Below are 20,601 nucleotides of genomic sequence, written 5' to 3'. Positions count from 1 at the left end.
ACCACTGCAGGTCTTGTCTAATTAGGGGAAGCCCTGGCATCTTCCAGTGTGCATACCCAGGAGTTTCATTTCAGTTACACAAAACGGAGACAGTAGAAACAATCCGAATCACCACTACGATAAGTACAGGCAGAAAGGGAGTACCAGCATCTAGCCAGACCTCGAGAGAGGCCTTTAGATTGAAAGTGTGGCCCTCAAAGACTACAGATCCCACCATGCACTGCTGTTAATTTAACAATCTTAATCAAGAAAGTGCACTAGCTTGCTAGCATTTCAGTAGGGTCACCAGCATCAATTTTACTAAAGAGGAAGGTGGCTATGGGAAATCTGTAGGCCATGTTTGGAACAGAGGCTTCAGCTGGGCTCCCCTTGAATTAAATGTTGGCAAAGAAACAAATGTATGAAATGAGTGAAGGTGATGATTGGGTTTTGGCTGTATTCCAGTGATCCCTGCCTGGCAACGGACTGCAAGTATGCCAACAAATTCCACTTCCACTGTCTCTTTGGGAACTGCAAGTATGTGTGCAAAACCTCTGGCAAAGCAGAATCCCACTGCCTGGACCACATCAACCCCAACAATAACTTGGTGAATGTGCGAGACCAGTTTGCTTACTATTCGCTGCAGTGTCTCTGTCCAAACCAGGTAAGAGTAATTCAAAAGCAGTGTCCTGGCTTGAGGATATGCATGGGAGAAGCATGGGCAAGAACAAGTAGAAACAATAGGAAGTGAGGCCAAGAGGTTCAGTCCTGGTCTAATGACAGATCCATGGAAGGGCCTCAATTACTTGGTCTAGCAAAATGTTTGGTTTCCATCAAACTGAGAATCCCACTGCTTTTGTGTTTATTTGACTTGAGTGAAGAGAATGAGGAAACTCGAATGATCAAAGAGACTCAAGATGAAGTAGAATAAAAATTGGTGATGACTACTCAGAAAAGCCACCAGTTGGGGGAAGTGATGGAATCTTAGCTGTGTGTTGGGTCATTCATGTGTAGAATAGTGCAATGCAGAACACATGACCGGGAACAAGTTTGCATTGTAGCTTATGGAAGATGAAGTAGATATGATCCAGAGTATCAGTTCGGGCCTCTCTCAGAGGGACAGCATTAGTAGCAGGCAAATGAGAGTGCGTTTGTTTTAGATCTGCTTAAAGCAATCCGCCTTTTTGCTCCCCTCTAGCACTGTGAATTCAGGATGCGAGGGCATTACCACTGTCTTCGTCCTGGCTGCTACTTTGTGACTAACATCACCACCAAGCTGCCCTGGCATGTGAAAAAACATGAGAAGGCAGAAAGAAGGGCAGCCAATGGCTTCAAGTATTTTACCAAGCGAGAAGAGTGTGGCAGACTGGGTGAGTCTTCTCCTCTCCCCCCACGCCCCCTCACTCTTCCCATGTAGTCTTTTCTACATCCTGGCTAAGAATACCATGAGCCAGAGCATGTGAGCTATGCTAGAGATGTATTTGGTCATTAAATCACTAAACAAGAAACAGACTAAAACAGAAATCTGCTCCTGAGCTGCCTGAGTTGAAGCATGAGGGTTCCTTTTTTCTCAAATGGACCAAAGACCTTAAATGACTAGAAGCTGTAGTATAGAGGATTATATATATATATAGGCATACATCTACATCTACATATATATATATATATATATATATATATATATACACTTATCTGGAGATACAGGTTCCCTGGTGGTATTGATCTGTCAAGGCAATCTTTTTTATTTTTTTTTTTTTTTTTCTTTTTTTGGCACTTCGTTGTCTTTGGGCCTAATGCCTGTCTTGGGCAGAGTTGAAGGATGCTCTTAGGAGAAAAAAAAAAAAAAAAGCATATGGGAAATGTCTGTTCTGATGAGGCTCTTGTTCAAAGGTCCTTCTGCACTGACCTCCAGTTGCTGCTTCACCTGACTCCAGGCAGCTTCAGATTACTTTTTTTGTTGTTTTTTTTTGTAGCTGTTGCCAGGGCTGCATACTGAAAGCCAAAGGGTAAATAGCGTGAGACAGAGGTATGGAGAAGGGCATTCAGTAAACTGCTCCTTCCTCTTCTGACCCCGTTCTCCACAGCCACTTGTGAGCAGCAGGGAGTCAGCGCTGTGCCTTGAGCCCAGCCCCCCACCGGCGCACGGCCGAAGGAAACACCTGCAGAGTGCACAGCCTCAGACCGTGGCATGCCCACTTGACAAAACCATTAGCAGCACTACAGCAGTTATTAAATCTAAGGGCCTCTAGTGTAAAGCTGGAAAAACAAACGTGCAGCAGCAGAGAGCAGAATGAGTTCCCAGGGAGGTATCCTTGAGCTGAATGAAGCCCATTGCTCTGCGCCGGGGAGGGGGGGGTGTCCCTAGGGAGAGCTCCAGCCGAGCACCATCCTGACCCGCTGGCATTCACTATCTGGGAGTCACTTAGTTGTCTTGTGCCTTGCTGTTGTCACAGACCCAGCCTTCCCTATTGGTCCTGGCTTAAGGTTGAAACAAAAGGGAGTTCAGAATAACACTTTCGTCCTTCTTGGCCATACCATACCGCCTGCCCAATGCTGTTCTTTCTGGGGCATGGCAACCACCATAACCAGGGCCAAACTTCTCAGTTTTGCATGCATAAAAAAACATATACTCAACTGGCAACTTGTTTGTGGTAACCAGGGTAATAAGTGTCAACACTCCAGTGCCAGTACTCACCTAGGGCTCATTTACACATGTCAGTAGATTCAGCAGTTGCTGTTATTTACTCAACTTTAGGTGTTTCAGGTGATAGCAGGGGCTAGACAAAGCAGGACAATGATATATGACACCCAGCCTACACGGCTGCCCTGGCAACGGGCGAGTCTTCACCTGCCCTTTGCTGATACCATTTCAATCCCGCCAGCACTGTTTGTTCTTCATCCCGAAGAACAGCGACGTGATGGGGAGGGCAAACGAGGTGGGGCTGTGGGGGAGTGGAATACCTAAACAAACAGCAACTTGGCTTGCACATAAAACGCTATCTGTGAGCTAAAGATGGGCTGGGTGATTCGGGAGCTGTTTGGCAGCGAGCTGTCTGCAGGCTGTGCATGTGTCAGCAGTGTTTATTTTGGGAGTGAAGGGGTACATGCATCCAGCGGGATGTACATATGCCTGTAGCTTGGGCTTGCCATGCATTAAACGTACGTTTTAACCAACACTGTGCATTTGCTTATGTAGAGACAGGCAGCACGACAGGCTGGGGTAGCTGGATGTGTTTGTGTGGGTGTCGATGGTTATACCAACGTGTAAACGCACGTCTACTCTGTACAGCTCTCTCTTTTAGGTTAAGTATGCATATAGCAGGTGCAGAAGCACCGGCCTGCTTTAGGGGCTGTGTAAGTTTATTAACACACAGTGGATCAACAGATAGCCTTTTATAGATACGTTTTTAGTGCCTGTAAGCATAGGTGGAGAGAGAGGGAGAGAGACAGATATGTATGTAAGTAAGTAAAGGCAGATGGGTGTAGAGAGATGAATAAAACTGGGGCTGTCTGTAGCCCTGTACCTGAAAGTCTATAAGATGAAGTACAGGGGATGACGGAGAACAGACGCAACCTGACTGTTGATATTGCTTTTGCTGCAACAAGCCATTATTTATCAGCTATTGAATGCAGCACCTTAACAGGGTACGCAAACTCCCAGCATGCATGGCAGTGTCTGCCAGGAGCAGAATGTGTGAAGTGCTGTACACCAGAAACTATATAAATTGTTGTTTAGTAGCTGCCCCTCCTGCACTACAAATGTGGAGTGGCAATAAACACTTGCTGGCTCTTTCTATCTGACCAGAGAGCATACATTGTCCAGAGCTGGGGCTTTTAAGAGACTGCTCTTCTGTTCTGAGAGCACAGTTAAAGGGAAAAAAGGAACTTTTCATTTCAAATCTAATTCTGAGCATGTATTTTCAATTGTAAATTCTGTGATACAGTTAGAAGTCCTAGTTTTGTTCCCTTTGAAAAGGAAAAGGCACTAGCTCAGACTGGGGAGCATTAGGCACTACTAGACATAATGGCAACTTTCTTCATCTTTACATAAGGAGGGATGGGGCCAGTTCTGGCCCACTTTTTAAATCTATGTACCATGCAATCCTCTTTCACAGTTGCTCAGCAGGCAAAAAAATGTGGTTTCTATCATTCAGGACTGTTCCTGAAGAACCCATGACCATGGATAATCTCCAGTCCACCAAAAATCCATATAGCAGCAGCCCCGTCCTGTCTCCAGACCATCTTCCCTACAGTCTTGCTCTCTCTTGGTACCTTTCCTGTACTACATACCTTGGCTTTGTGTCTGCAGGTTGCAAATACAACCAGGTGAACAGCCACTTCCACTGTATTCGAGAGGGCTGCCAGTTCTCCTTCCTGCTCAAGCACCAAATGACATCCCATGCCAGAAAGCACATGAGACGGATGCTGGGGAAGAATTTTGATCGTGTTCCTACTCAGGTGACTGGCTGGTTATTTATGTTGTAGCTCTGTATGTAGTGATAGTCCCTTTGGTTGCTGGCTGCAGAACTGCATTAATGCCAAGATGCTCATAACAAATTCCTAAGGACACATCTGCACTGGGGGATGCACCTGGGATGTGTGCATTCACCTAAGCTAGCTTCAGCTGGTTTGACTTCTGTCATATGAGGAGAGACAACATCAAAGCATTACTTAGTCTAAACAGCCTTTCCTCGTGAGTTGTGGAGAAAAACATTTGAGAAGGATAACACTGAAATATTCATATTTATAACTTGCATGCGCTCCCTCCCCACGCTCTCAGTATACACCAATTGGCTTATTAAAATTAAAGTGCTTAGGATGTGGAAGAATTGAGCATGCTGGTTAAAGCAAACATTTCCTGTTGCACATAAAGAATTATTTGCTGCTTCTAGAAACACAAGTTTCAAAATTTCTCTTCCTTTACTGATCTGGCATTACACTGGGGCTCTCCTTGTCATCTCCGGAAGTAGCAGGGTAGTGCAGTCACTTTTGTCTAACACAACTGGGAGCAACTGCCAGATTAGGTTTTTCTGTTTCATGAATAAATTGAAGAGGTTCAACTGCAGCACTGACCTACTGCTCAGAATGGCAGCACTCCTGCAACTTCCTGTTTGTTCTTCTTACTCCTTGGTTGCATTAACTTCCACTGACTTAGGAGATGAAATGAGCTGCCTTTATTTAAACACCTGTGACTAATCTAACCCTAAGGACATCTGGTATATGAAAAGCAAAAGGTGCTATCTGTAGAAGCAAGATGGGAACCCTCTTTCATTCCACAAGACAGGAATGAGAGTTCCCTGTTAGTTGTCAAGTACTGTCAAAAAGTTAATCGTTCCAGTCTACTGCTGTTGGAATTAATGAGTTCACACATGCCAAGGAACTGGTGTTACTGTTATGGCAGCTTTTGTTCTTAAAATTAAGTGCTCAGGTACAAGAATCAAACTCAGATTTAACAAACAAATTTTCCTCCACTACAGAGCCCTAAACCTCCTGGTACACGCAGAGCAGAAAATGCTAGTTTTGACTTCCATCTCGTTCACTGGCAATCCCATGTCATGTTAGCAGTGGAAGAGTAGTAGTTGTGGCCAAAGCAATCCCAAGAGTATACAGTGCACATCTTAATCTACTGCTGTGCTTAGCCCATGGAGCAGTCCAGCAAATAGCAAAAAGAGGATGAAACCACAAATCAGGGCATGTAGCAAAGCTAACAGATTGCTGTACTGCCACTGCCTGTCTGCATTTAACCATCCTAACTCTATTTTTTTCCCATTCCTGAGTGCTCGGTAGGCATTTAACGGTGTGTTTGGATATACATTGCTTCTGGGTACCTACCCAGATGTAACTATCCAGAGGAGACCGCGCCAAGCCAGGCCACAGCAGCTGCAAGTGAACAGAGCACAGCAGCAGACACACAGGTCACTGGTTTCAGTCTGTGATCCCCTGTCGCCGTGTCTCAGCATGCAGGTACTAGGGCAGGCATGTCAGTAGTCGTATTCCCAGTCTCTAAATGCAGCAGGACCTACACAGTAAGGTAGCAATGCCAAGATTAACACCTCCTGCTTTTGAATGCATCAGAATCCACACACCAGGATATTGGTGCCAAGATTAACACTCCCAGCCTCTGAGCGCATCACAATTCACATACCAGAATACATGTGCCAAGTTTAATGCTCTGAGCTCCCAGTGAAGGAAGATTCATGCTCCTAGCCACAGTGCCATGGGTTCCACTCACAAGCATGTTCCAGTTATCCCTCATGGGCAGTGGCAGAGGGAAATAAACATGCAGACAGATGGTTTTGGTCTTGGCATCGTGCTTTTGGTGTGAAAGTCCCCGTCCTGTTTTCTTGCTGCAGGTTATTGGCCACACTCCAAGAAATGAAAATCTCCCCCAGGTTGGCAGCATGGCACCCAGCCCAGCCTCATCAGGAACCCCAGCTTCCTTTCAGGGACCCCCGAGCATGATGGACACTGAAACAGATGAGTACATGGATTACACTGGCTGTAGCCCAGGGGGGATCTCCTCTGAATCTTCCAATATGGACCGCAGCTGCTCCAGCACTCCAGTGGGCAATGAGAGTACATCAGCAGGTAAGGAAGAAGGGGGGTGAAATGGATCATCAGTTGCCTGCTCTCTTGGGAGGTAAACTCATGAAGAGAGGCCAAAGGACAACTGCACCTTAAAATATAAACTGCACCAGCTTTATGGTAGTTCCTCTTACTAACTTAGCTCCCTCCATCTTTTTGGAGAAGAGATCCTTCAGAATGTGCACTTCAAGGGTCCATGAACTAACAGCATATCTTTCTTCTCCCCTGAAGAGAGGTTTTTATCCTCTGTCTTGGAGTGGATCTTTGAATAACTGATTTAAAAGGAACAAAAGAAAAAGTTGCAGGGCTCTTCTGTCCCTGGCATTTCCCATTATCTTTTTGTATTTCTTTGTGCAGCATCTGAAGTCGGGCATTTTTTCTGATACTGTTGAGGTACAGAGAGGCTGTACAATAGCAAATATTATATACAGGAGGGAAAAAAAGACTACCGCATCTTCAGAAAGCAACATATAAAAGCAGCTCACTGAGCTCCCTGCCTCATGCCTCTTGTGCCACTTTGTCGAGTGTTGCACAGAGGAGACCTCCATCATTCTCCTCTTTTTTGCAGTAAGTTTCTGCCATTGTTTCCTGCTTGCAAGGATAATGGGTAGCCATCTCCCACTGCCCTGTGCTACAAAATTATCTCTTCAGTAGTGTGGTGTCTTTTATGAATTCTGTTATCATCTAGTGTTGATTCAGGGATCTCTTAGCTCTCCTTCCCAGTGTTAGGTGATACATTCTAGATAAGCTGCCTCTCTGAGTTTGCTTTAATTTCAAATACGTTTTCCTACTCTGCCTTCCCATCCCAGACCGATGAAGGTTATCAGATAGCACCTCTAACCACATGTTACCTTCATACAAACACTGCTGGGTCACGACAGTGGGTGCCCCATGGCATCAAAGCTCCTCCAAAGAGTTCTGGTGGGACAGCACTTCGTAGCTCTCTCTCCCTTCTCAGCACAACATCCAGCCCAAGTCACACGTCCTAGGAAATGGCCCCCCACTGCTATCCAGGTAGTGAGCAAGTCCCCCTGCCCAAGGTGTAAGACAACCCTCATGGCTGTTAGTTGGTACAAGCTGGCACCAGATAAATGCACAAGGACCAAACAAGCAGGAATATCTGCTTGAAAGCCTGTGGCTCTTCCCCCACGCCACTATAGCCACGTTACCTTCTGCACAGACAACCCTCCTCTTCCTGATGCTGTCAGTTCCTCACCTTCCGTTTCTTCTCTGTTACAATTCTGTTTCATGCATTTGTGAATGTATTTTCCATTTTCATCATATTGCTTCCGCTCCTGGGTTCTCATTTTGGTTCTTTTGTGTTTTTTGTTTTGTTTTTGTTTGTTTTTGTTTTTCTTTTTCTTTTTTTCTGCTTTTTTTTTCTCTCCACATTCTCCAGGCTGCCTGGTTCCTTCTACTGCTACTGCTGCTGCCGATGATGCTACCCACAATGTACCACAACCTCAGCCACCACCTCTGCCTCCATCTTTCTCACAAGCCCTGCTTAGGTCTCCCCTTCCCACCCTCCCCTATCTTTTTTCTCCATCTTGTCTCTCATACTCTCTGCTCAGTGCCACTCTTGGATCCAGCAGAGGCATTGTCATGCCTGCCGCCAGCACCACTGGGTTTTCGCCCATCATTGCCACTCCAACTCCAGTAAAAAGTGACGTTCCCTTAGTTCAGGATGCAGCAGGTAACACTTCTTTGCTTTCTCTCTTAGTGTCCTTTGCCCATCTCCTTCCCCACTCACCCTGCCCACGTTTTTCTCGGCACCTTTGGGTCGGTAAAAAAAAAGAAGCCTGTGTCACTCTGTGCCTCATTTAACTTTATCCAAGGGTCCTTCCATGCCTACTCCAGTTCTCTGCTGATGCAGTAACCACAGCTAAAACCACAGCAAATCATTGTGAAAAATTTAGAGCAATTTCCATGAATTCCAAACCATGAGATAAATCTAACAAAATCCACAGTTAAAATTCACTTTTTGCCTCTTGATAACAGCAGGGTGGCCACGAAGCAAACTTTTGCTCATGTAGCATTTATGGGACTTGGACTTCCAGCTTAGATCTTGTAGGCCACCCAGCTCAGTGCCTATCAGTCTACTGCACACATCTCGGCAGGTAAATGTCTGACAAGGTACCCAGTTCCAGTATTTTTATAGCTCCTTTAAGCTTCACTGCCTCCTATTCATATATAAAGCCGTAAAATTCAGAGCTGCTTTCCCCCAGTGCAAGTAACAGAGGGAAGTACAGTCAGTGTCACTACCATGACATCATCAGACATCTCAGGCTGTTTCTCACACTCTGTTATTTGCATCTGCTCTTACAGCTGCAGAAAATACATCGAGAGTTTTAGTTTCAAGCTGCCATGTTTCCCATGTGTGACTAAGATCAGAGATGTCTCAGGCTGGGGATTCTCATTCCAGCTGGGAATGGTTTTTAGGGTGTGTCTCAGCTTTGGCTTCTTTTTCCAACTCCCAGCTCTTTTCTAGTTAATTAAGAGCATATTTGTGCTTAAAGTTCACACTAAAGAGGATTGTGGCAGCCTATAAATGTCCCAGTCATCCTTCCTGCTGGCTTTAGTGTGTGCATGTGTAGTAATGTACAAATCCAAGGCGAATGGTTGGGAGTATGGCTGGAAGACCAGCTCTGCTTGGAAGTTCAGAGGTTTTTGTCACACGACTTGACAGGAGAAGCAGCCTTGCCCTGTCCAGAGCAACGTGTTCTAATGAACAAAATACACAAGAAACCATTTTTTTGCCTTTTTTTTAAACTGATTTGCATGTGACCTGAAACATCTTACCTTTGTGCTGTGCTTTCTTCTAATTACATATTTTTGAGTTTCTTTTCTTTTTACCTGTAGATCTTCATATAGTTTCCTGAATGTTTACATTAATATTAATTTTAAAGACAAGCTTATGGCATGCGCTTACCAGTGAGGTTTGCTTGGGATTAAATCTGTTGAGGCTTGTAATCTTCAGCTGGGCATTAGGGACTGAACACTGCCTAGTGGCTAATGAGTGTAGGAGGTTATCTTCTTTCTTTTTCATACCCTTGCTCTGAAACTTTGCCTGTATGAGAAAACAAAATTGGTTTAACTAAAGTTATAAATACGTCTGTTTGAACTGTTGTAAGAGCTGGGCAGACACACTGAGTTTAAAACGGGTCAAATCTAAATTCTACTTATTTTGCAGATAGTCTTTTTTTCTAAAAATGTCTTATCTTGTGTTGCTGTCTGAAGGCAGACAAGACTACCACCCATATTAATGATGAAAGACTTGGCAGTTTGGCTGTAATTTTTTTTAAATGAAGGCATAAGGAGTTGATCTGGATAGCAGTGATTTGTGCAGGCAATGATCTGCCTGGAAGCAGAGAAGTGTATTTTACAATACGTTTGCAAGGAGGAGCAGGCAGTGGTCACAGATTGTATAGCTAAGAGCTTGCTAATATAAAACTGATAGTGATAGAAAGTTACTCTTCCACTGGTAGGCTGCCTAAATTAGCCTTAATATGCAGTTTCCACCACCTTAAGAGTCAGTAAGATGGTCTCACCACAGATGCCCCAAACGGGCATCCCTACTCGCAGCAGTAGGATCAGCTTGTCTGAGCACAAGTGCTGTGTAACGAATGGGGGTGGAAAATCTTTTGCTCTTTGCTCACCCTGCAATCTGTACAGCCCAGGCACGTGAACAACCCACTGTACGAGGAGATTAGCTTGCTGCTACCCTGTCTGTAGACTTACAGCTATCAGTAGTGTCAGTTTAACTTTTGGAGGCTTCCTTGGATAATCGCCACCTTCGTTTAAAGGGTTGTCAACCGAAGGGCCAGATATGGTGAAAATAGTATCCATCACTTTAATACCTGCTTATCAGCCAGAAAAAAATAATTCTACACCATTCAAACAAATGACTGTTTCTTCAGTCTCCTAGATGAGGATGTAAGCTGCTCTGGACTCTCAGGCCCCAGGCACTGCATGTCACAAATCATGCCTCTTTTTAAGAGGTTGGCAGTTTAAGCATGAAGATGGAGGGGAAAAAAAAAAAAAAAAAAAAAAAAAAGAAAGTATGTTTCAGTTGCAAGCTATAATTTCCAATTACACTCACAGTTCTGCACCTGGTGAGAAATTCTTCTTGCCTCCAACCTTGTCTGCGCTGCATGTTGATACTGGAGACTGTGGTTTGATTCTGGAAATAGCAGGGAGAGAAGAAAAAAAAAGTTAACAGATATAATGAGGTCAAGTCCTTGATGTCAGCTTGATCCTAGGGGATGTGAGCACTAGCCAGTTATGCTGGCCCTGTGAATGAAACTGGAAGATAGATGAGGGCTCTTTATTTACTAGGGGCATCATGTGATTTTTGAGACCCAAGGGAAAGCTGTGGAACTGGTATTTTCTCTCAGAGTCCACTGGCTAGTGATGATGAGAATTAGCCCCATTGAACATCTGTCCATCTGTCTTTCTAAGTGCACTCATCGTAATATGTAGGCTCATTACAGTGAGGGATGTTGCAGACTCCTGGCCAAAGTCCATCCTATTTCTATAAATCCCCCCCCTTGCACTTTCAATCACGCATGGGATCTTCCTTCACTTCCTGCTGTCCTTGGCAGTTGTAGTGTATTACGGTGTCCTGCTCACGAAGAGCCTGGATAGGGGAAAAACATTACACACGTGCCAGTTTTTAGACTACTTAGACTCATTCACCACTTGAACCCCAGTGAACTCCAGTAAAACACCTCAGGCCTTGGTCTGGAACAATGTAAACTCTTCGGCATTAAAGTCTGATTTAAAAGGAAAATAGGACTAGAGACAACTAAGAAGCAGGAGAAACTGAGAGAGTTGCAAAACAGAGAAGGAGCAGCTGGTACTTGGACAATACCAAGCTATACAAGAATGGCAGTTAGAGGCAAGGTGGGATGTGCTGGAAAGTGAGGGAAGCGATGGGCAGTGGGCACCAGCCACCTGTGGGCCCAGAGCTGAGGCTTCCTTAGAGCCTGCGAGATGAGCTGCTGGGTGGGAGCAGTTGCAGCTGTGCCTTGGCAGGTACAGAGCTTGCCAGGACGGTTAGGGGATGAGGAGAGCCCTGTCTGTCAGCAACGCCACTCTTCGCTTTTTCTCCTCAGGGAATACCATCACTATGCCAACTGCCTCGGGGGCCAAAAAGCGTTTTTGGATTATTGAGGACATGTCCCCGTTTGGCAAACGCCGTAAGACTGCATCTTCACGCAAAATGCTGGATGAAGGGATGATGCTGGAGGGATTCCGGCGCTATGACCTCTACGAGGACTGCAAGGACTCCAGCTGCCAATTCTCTCTCAAGGTTACCCACTACCACTGCACACGGGAGAATTGTGGCTACAAGTTCTGTGGCCGTACCCACATGTACAAGCACGCCCAGCACCACGATCGCGTTGACAACCTGGTATTGGATGACTTCAAGCGCTTCAAGTCTTCACTGAGTTGCAACTTCCCAGACTGTCAGTTCTCTGGCAATAGCACACACTTCCACTGTCTGCGCTGTGGCTTCCGCTGCACTGACAGCACCAAGGTGACAGCCCACCGCAAGCACCACGGCAAGCAGGACGTCATCAGCGCTGCTGGCTTCTGCCAGTTCAGCTCAAGCGTGGACTGCGAGGTGCCTGATTGCAAGTACAAACTCAAGTGCTCCCATTTCCACTGCACCTACCCTGGCTGCAAACACACGGTGGTGGGCATGTCCCAGATGGACTCGCACAAGCGCAAACACGAGAAGCAGGAGCGAGGGGAGCTGCCTGCCATCTCGCCCGGCCCCGAGGGCCTTGCCCACTCCACTCTCGAGTATGACATCCAGAACTCTTCCATCAACCTGGACAGTTCCCTCAACCTCAGCACTGACAACAACAGCTCCCTCTTCTTCCTGCAGAACGCAGCAGGTGTGGGCCTCAATGATTCCCTGGACCTCAGCAAGAAGCAGTCGGAAGCCACTGAGGGTCCGTCACCGAGCAGAGCCGGGACCACCCCTCAGGAGAGAGGGGCAGCGGCATCTGGCTCTGGCGATGTGGAGGACGAGGATGACTCTTCCCAAGAGGATGAAGAGGATGACGAGGAGGAGATGAACGAAGAAGAGGAGGATGATGAAGAGGAGGATGATGATGACGATGATGAGGAGGATGATGAAGAGGAAGATCTGAACACAGATTCTGAAGAATCGCTGCCCGACCCTGAGGGCCTGGCCACTAAAGATGATGGGGAACCAGAGGAGGCTGCTTCTTCCACAGACCACGGCGATGCTTCCAGGCCACAGGGCGAGCCAGCCCCAGCCCTTACTCCAGCCTCAACTCCTGCTCCGGCTCCAGCTGCTGCCCCAGCCTCTACCATTGCTCCAGCAGCTTCTCCTTAATCTTAGAGACAACAGCAGCAGTGGTTTGGTTTTGCTCTTACACAGAATTACTAAGAGGACCCCATATGAGGCAAGAACAAAGATTGGGATGGCAAATGAAAAACAAACTCCGTGGCACACGCACGAGAGAGAGGAAGGAAGGAAACCCATAATCCACAGGCCCCATAAGAGACAGGTTCGCAGCGGGACTGGTGCCGCATCACTTCATTCTGCAGATCACAGAACACGGGGGCAGGACGCAGCAAAAAAATACCCTTTTATACAGACACGGACCTCGAGGGTACCAGCTGCTTCTCCTTGCCCCCTGAATGGTGCGCTGGGCCTGCGCCCATCTGGGGACCCTTTGTTATAGGTGGGGTTCTATCCCCCCCCATTTTTCTTTCTGGGTTTTATTTTTCCATGTTTTCAGTTGTACGATATTAATAATAATCTCCACTTCTTGGAGGGGGGTGGGTGGGAACAACAGGTAATGAATTTTAGAAATATATATTTGTGTGTGTGTCTCTTCTATATATATAATGTACACACACACACACATATATAACATGCAAGGAATTGGTGTCACAAAGATGACTAGCTCAGCTTTTGCCAGTGGGAAGGAGGGGGTGAGGGGGTGCGCTCTCTCTCCCCCCCCCCTTTCTCCCTCTCTCTCTCTCCTTTCTCCAGCATTAAATGGATGGCATCAGACAGCAAGGGTGGGAGTGGGTATTTATTGTCACATAAATGAGGACGCATTAATGAATGAGCAGGGGTGGGAATGGGACACTCCTCTGTTCTTCCAGATCCTTTTTACTATTAATGATAATAATTTTGAATGCTATTTATATTGTAAAACTTTCTCTGTCTACAGCTGTAGGGCACCTCTCCCCATCCCTGCTGTTCTGCCTGTAGGGATTTAGCTGAAGTAACTTGGGAAGGGCGCAGCGGGCAGATAAAGGGTTTGTCACACTGGAGGACTGGGGTTAATCTCCCATCCAGTTCCATCTCATCCCAACCCCCAGGTGCCTCCCCTCTATGGAGGGCGAGGCGTTTTTGTGGTGCTTCAGTATCCCCATCTCAGGAGGACTCGGTAGAGTCAGGAGGTTGTGAGCTGGCACGCTGTGCCACGGTGCAGCACAAGGAGCACCGTTCTCGCAGAAGAGCGTCCCAGCCGTTAAAGCAGCCTTGCAAATACTACTTGCTCGCTGACCCGCGCAGTCGCACGATGACAGGTATGTCCCCACCCCCAAGCCCTCCTCCCCGGCCTTTCATCGGGGACGGACAAGTCTGGCTTCCTGCATGGACTGAAATGTAGCTCTGGTGACTTCTGGGAGAAGGTGAAGGCACCACTGAGGAGGCAGGAGAAGGCAGGCAGATGTTCAGGGTCCCTCTGCGGGACGTTCTGCTCCGCCTGGGGTCTCCTTTGCTCAGCACTAAGTGGGGGCTGTTCTGCAGCACCTGCAGAGCTATTGGCCCAGGCATGGCCTTTGCAGCCACAAAACACGAGGCTGCAGCAACCTATGTGGCCCCAAGAGATTGGGGGGAGATGCCAGCTGAGGCCAGGATGTAGTCCAGCTAAAAAAAAATGCATTTCTGGGTCCATGCTGATAAATTTTGCCAAGTAGGGCTAATAGCTTGGGCACTGCACGAGCAAATGGATTTACTATGTTGGGACCTGCCACCTCCAGAAGCTTGGGCTTTCCCCTGGTTACAGGCACTTCCCTGCTCTCTTTTTGTAGCCCAGTCTGGGAACACACACTACAGGAGGCTGCCCAGGACTCTGACAGGTGAGACAGTAGCTGTTTGACCCCAAATCCTCACCTGAGTCTGAGAAAGAGGGCTTGTCTATATAAACACAGGCTCCAGAAGGACTAGCTGTATGAATTAGTTCTGATAATAGCTATTTCAGTGCCAGTTTGTAAGTATACCAGCCTAGCAAAAGGTTCCTTGTGTCTGAAGTTTGTCCCCTTTTTTTTTGTTTAAATCTAGTTTGTTTTTTTTTTCCAATGACATGCAGCCCCGCCCCCCCAAGAGCACTTCAGGTCCAAGGGATCCCCGTAATTTGTTTCCACCCTGAACAGAAAAAGGCCTCGAGGAGTTTAGGTTGCCTTTTTTATTATTATTATTATTTCCCTAAGGAACTGGTGCAGATCAGGTCTGATTTATAAGCAAACAGATCAGCTGTGTAAATGTGGGGACAGAATGCTCAGATATCGTTTCAAAAAGAAAGGCAAAAAAAATTAAGAAGTACAGTATTTTTCCTGTAAAGGTTATTCCTATATATAGAACAAAAGAGAGACAACCCATGCCAGGGGGACGAGGGGGGGGGGGGGGGTCACCTGCCTTCTGGACAGCCCTTAGATATGGTTAATTGTGTGCAATTTTTATTCTCTTTTATTATTTTTTTTTCAATTTAGTGTTTGTTTGTAGGGGGTGGCAGGGGAGGGGGGCCTTAAGTCTACGTTTTGAGGCTGACTTCACACTCCTAGCACTGACCGGAGCTGCACGATTCCGAATTTTAACTTGAATTTTGTAGAGATGAAACAAATGAAAACAAAACAAATGAAATATTGTTATTACTAGTTTGTAGTTTATTTAATACTTTGGAGTTCTTTTCCTCTATCAGTTATTTGTGTGGCTTTTATTTTTATAGGGTTTCATTTTTTTTGTTTGTTTTTGTTTTGTTTGGTATATCCCCTGCCCTCAGTTGTGTGTTTTCTAGCACAACCCAATTCTTGAATATAATGAAGCTCTCGTTCCTGGGGCCGAGTGAGGGAACGAGGGCCTGGAATTTATAGAACTTGGATGGGGTAAAAATCCTAACTTTACCGGCATTTGCTGCAGGTTCTGTACTTGTACATTTTTCCCATATTCAACTACCCAGATACTAAGGTGATGGGCTCCAGGAGGAACCCTCTGACGTAACACACGCCCCATCTTGCCGAATAGCTGTTGTTACTCTGTACCACTGAAACCACCCTGATGGATGTCACTGACTTCAGGGGGAGCAGGACCGAGCCCACTGCCTTCAGCACCACATCCTGCAGGTGTTCGGTGAAACCCGCCCATGAGCGCTGTCAGCAGGGCACGCAGGGCAGCCCGGTGGCAGTGCCAAGGCCGGGGCTCACTTTGGCCACTCGGTACCACTCAGGATAGAGGGGCTGCGTCCCTGCTGCCACCAGCTGGGAACCCGCACCCGGACACGGCGTCTGTACCTCTTCCCCAGGCCCATCGCACCAGTGGCCACGCAGTGCGTCACTGCGGGACGGTGGGAGGAAGCAGCAGTGTGTGGAGGAGAGGGGTTAGAGGATCCCGGTAGCTGGAGCCGGACGATGTGCATCATCCCAGAGGCAGCTTTAGGCAGGCGTGGTCAGCACCACCGGGCCGGGATCCGTGCTGACATGGGGCCGTTCCGCATGTGCCAGAGGGGCCTGTGTTTATCTATGCACACCATTTTCTCCCCCAAGGCACCCTACTTCTCCCCGACGTCTCAGCCTTTCTCCCAATCCTTTATCACCTCCTCTCCAGGAGCTGGCACAGGGTATGAGATTTCTCTCCCAGCAGGCTACTGCTAAACTCGGCACCTGTGCAGGGCCGACCCCAGGCGGCCAGGTTCCCTGGCAGGGCCGTGGCCACGCTGCCCTCACAGAGCTGGCAGCGGGCTCGTCCCACCCCCGGAGCACTTCTTGTCCTACCTTCTCCAAGCCTTGTTTCTGTAAAGCTCTTACTACGTCTATATTTGCAACAACAACAAAAAAGTCAAAGTTAAACCCGTCTTTCTATTCTGCCATGTTAAGGCTTTAATTCAGCAAAACTCTTAAGCACATGCTTTCCGAACCGGCAGAGATTTAAGCCCATGCTTAAGTGCTTTTCTGAACAAAGGCCCCAACAGCACAAAGATCCCTATGACAGCAAGGTGGTTTTCACTTCAAGCTATCATATCAACAGGACTGTTAATACAATGCTATTGAAATAAGTGCTTAAAAGAATGACCAGAGAAAGAGAGAGAGATTCAACGAACCGTATGAGGAGGGGGAAAGAGGAGAGAGGAAACGGAACTGTTCTGTCCAAAACAAAATGAAAAACAAACAAAATAAACCTTGAGATGGACCCTCCTGATTCTGCTACCATTCACTGCTGAAGAGCAAAAAAATGAAATAAAATAAAAACTATTGACTAGATTGTTCATTCTAGCCACAAACTCAACTGGATTAAAGTCTGCGTGGAAGGAATTTTGTAAAGAAAAAAAAAAAAGTAAAAAATTTTTTTCCAATGTAGCAAAAAAAAAAAAAAGTAAAAAAAAATAAAAAAAAAGAAAAAAAGACAAAGAGGGAGAATTCTAGCCTTTTGTAATATCCATATTGCACACTAGGACTATAAGCCATTGCTAGCTCATTTTGAATTTTAAATGTGTAATTTTTTTGTTTTGTTGTTGTTTTATTTTTTTCTTTCCGTGGGGGAGGGGGGAAATAAATGCTTGAACCACCAATGCTCTTTTTAATGTTTTATAAATATGTATGTGTATATATATAAATATAAAAATAATATGTATGCACATATATATGTGTGTGTGTATATATCTATATGTATATACATATATATAGATATATAGATATATATATAGGTTTTGAGACAAAAATGCAGAAAGTGAAAAAAAAACACCCTAAACAGGATGGTGTGCTCTGATTTACTTGAATCTGGTCTCTTCAGCACCTGCGTTATTAAGAACTGAATATTTTTCCACTTGAATTTAGTGCTATTAGAAATTTAATATATGTGTTTTATTTATTTGATTTTTTTTTGCATGACTGATGCAAGGTTTGACATTTTCACTCAATAAAAACTGGAAAAAAAAAAACAACAAAGTTTCAAGTGATCGAGTTGTCTTCTTGATTGAGGAGGTGTTTTATTTTTTGGACAGCTAACAAGTCTTGGAGCAGTTCAGGTCTTTTAAGGCACCACGGTCCCAGTAATGTCCCAGCACCCATTTTAACAGCCACTGTTTTAGCACCACCACTATGGTGATAAGTGCAAAAAGAACAGGCTTCTCTTTTTACAGACTGGCTTCAAACTTTTTAAGCAGCCCTGCAGTTTTATTTGAAGTATTCATCAGGGCCCCTGATGGAAGCGATGCTAACACCTCTGTGATTTGCTAAACTGGGGCCTGAATTAGAGATGCAGCTGCTTGCATTTTGACTTTTCTCTTCCCACGTTGGCCTGCAAACTCACAGTGGTGAACTGGGATCCACAGTGGCACTGTGCCTGCTGTAACCTACTTGAAATGTTACAGTGACATTCAAAGCTCACTAAGTCAATACATGTTCAACTGTCACCCTAACAAAATAGAAACAGAGCATGAATGAAACATCCTGTCTGCATGGAAGGGGTGGGACTGGTAACTCCACTAATAAACACTAAAATGCAATGCTGAAGCCGTATATTTTTATAGCACAAGAATACACAAATCTGTATGCCATACATCAGGAGCTGAAAGAAAGCATTCCTACCTGACCACTCCATAGCTTCCTCCTGCTGCTGACACTTGTATGCGCCACGTTTGCAGAGTAAAGCAACTGCCACTGGAGATGTGAAAGTCTTTTCCAGGCAAGAGGGTGTCCTTACATCCACAGTGCGACACAGCACTGCCGTGGTGCAGCCGATCCAGCAGTTGGGAGCGCCGGCTGCAAAGAACAGTAGATTAGATAAAAGCCTGGACACTCGATGCAGCTTGTCTCCACCATTCTCTTACCTGAGACTCATGCCAGGCCTGGGCAGGGCCACACCAGCGGCGGCCCTGCTCTGAGCGAGGCAGACAGGGACAGGCAGCAGATACCAGGATTGAGCTCCCGGGAGGTTCTGCACCACGGGCGGACGTTCAGGTGTCTGCAGCCAGCCCCTCGGCCTCGATAGCAGCCTCTGCAGGGCCAGACCTGCACCGAGAAGCTGGCCTGGCGTGGAACGGGGCTCTGCTGCCTGCCCTGCACCATGGAGGTGGGGGGGGGCAAGGAGCAATGACAAAGGTCTTGTTTTACCCAAAGAAAGCCAAGAAACCCCCTCCTGCTTCGTTTGTCCCCAACCATTACAGCAGCTGGGTGCATGCACCTCTGTTCTCCCTGCCACCGGTCAGAGAGCCCAGGAGCAGCAAGCAGAGCTTGCCAAGCCTGACACACTGGCAGCAGCTGCCTCCTTATTAGCAGAGAGGATTAGACTCCTCTCTCTTTCAAAGCCCCCTGGTCGCTCTGCTGCAGCTCCCAGCCATCCTGTTTTCAGATGTCATTATCTGAACACGCTCTTAATCCGACCTTGGAGCACAGAGGTTTGTTCTCACTGGAGCTCTGCCCACAGCACACGGGATATTTACATCACTGCCTTTCCGGGGGGGCACGACACGACTCACGGTTTGAAAGCTCCTGCTGGAACTTGCCTGCTCTCTGTGGAGCTCTCACTGCACTCCGTAAAGGAATGACTAAGTCGTGGGAGAAGCAGCGAGTTGAACAAATCAAAGCCTCAACTACTGCGTTTGTTCCAAGCCCTCGCAACTGTGACAGTGCAGCTCTGCAGCTGCAGCTCTGCATCCAGCCCCTGGGCTTGGGGAGCCTCAGGCAGGGAAGGCAAAGTGGCAGCAGGCACCTGGCCAGGCTGCTTGTTTTGAAGTCTAGACAAAAACTGAGCAGTTGCTGCTGCTGTTATGCATTGATTACATCAAGCCTGTCCCTCTAACAGTGGTTTTGGAGTGCGGGACCCTACAGTTACGCACACATCCACAAAACTACACTGCCCAATTTACACAAAGCACTGGATAATGCTTTTCAGCACACTACGGGCCTTGCGCAGCACCCACCAACACAGGCACCCAGAGAGGGAATATCCCTTGGCACCAGCCCAAATGTGCAGCTCAAGCAGAGGAGCCCTGCATTCTCCTTTCCAGATGATTCATAGACTTTAAACCAATACAGGCAGCAAAAGTTCAATTGCCTCAAAGAAACAGCATTCAAAGTATGCTAGGACACAGAATAGGAGAGCAGATGGTTCTCCTGCTGCTTCCCATCACCCTGGTTTTTAGATGTCATTAACCAAACGTGCCTAGTCCAGCTTAAGCACAGAAACCTGTCCTTGCTGGAGCCATACAGACTGATATGGACAGAAATAAAGACAACAGAATATGCCTGTTGGCCTAGAATAAGGGTAATGGCCATCCTGGTGCCTCAGTAAGACGATCATCACAATTTGTCCAACTACTTCTTACAGATAGTCTAGCAAGAGGGCAGCAAGCAGCAGGTGTGCAGAGCTGGTGCCCAGAGAAACCCCACACAGCTTGCTCAGCTGAGCAGGGAATGCAGGAAAGCATGCCTGGCTGGGAGGGTATTTACTCTGGTAGCACAATGCCTCCTACACCCCGGCAGAAGGAAATTTGGAATTCTGATGCTTACAGGTGCAGAGGAAAGGCAGCTTTATGACGCACAACACATACTGGGCATAACTTACAGCTTGCAAGGACCGAGGCTCAGCGCTGGCTTCCTGCGGCAGACTGATATTAAGAAAGGCTTGGAGACCCGCTAGGGAAATAGGGCAGTTAGACAAGCCCACCTTCATGCCTCTAGAGAATGAAATTTGGAAGGGAGGAGGATTTTAGCAGAGAAGGGCACTGGTAGAGTCCCTGGGTAGGAGTCTGCCCAGGGAGCCCATGG

General features: G+C 46.8%; 1 protein-coding gene across 7 annotated transcripts in view; it reads left to right on the top strand.

The window, feature by feature from the left end:
- CASZ1 (castor zinc finger 1) overlaps window positions 1–17,478 on the top strand; it is a 183,646-nt gene extending 166,168 nt beyond the window's left edge. For all 7 annotated transcript variants that reach the window (XM_040533267.1, XM_040533268.1, XM_040533270.1 and 4 more), the window contains 5 exons: window positions 445–643; window positions 1,178–1,349; window positions 4,289–4,437; window positions 6,333–6,567; window positions 11,679–17,478. In XM_040533267.1, coding sequence (XP_040389201.1) covers window positions 445–643; window positions 1,178–1,349; window positions 4,289–4,437; window positions 6,333–6,567; window positions 11,679–12,934 — 2,011 coding nt within the window. In that variant the 3' untranslated portion in view covers window positions 12,935–17,478. The remainder of the gene's footprint in view (window positions 1–444; window positions 644–1,177; window positions 1,350–4,288; window positions 4,438–6,332; window positions 6,568–11,678) is intronic.
- The last annotated feature ends 3,123 nt before the right edge of the window (window positions 17,479–20,601 follow it).

The sequence above is a fragment of the Cygnus olor genome, chromosome 21 (genome assembly GCF_009769625.2).
Source record: "Cygnus olor isolate bCygOlo1 chromosome 21, bCygOlo1.pri.v2, whole genome shotgun sequence".
In the NCBI taxonomy this organism is placed as follows: Eukaryota; Metazoa; Chordata; class Aves; order Anseriformes; family Anatidae; genus Cygnus; species Cygnus olor.
The sequence above is the reverse complement of the archived record's forward strand: the minus strand, read 5'-3'. Positions and strand labels throughout refer to the sequence as shown.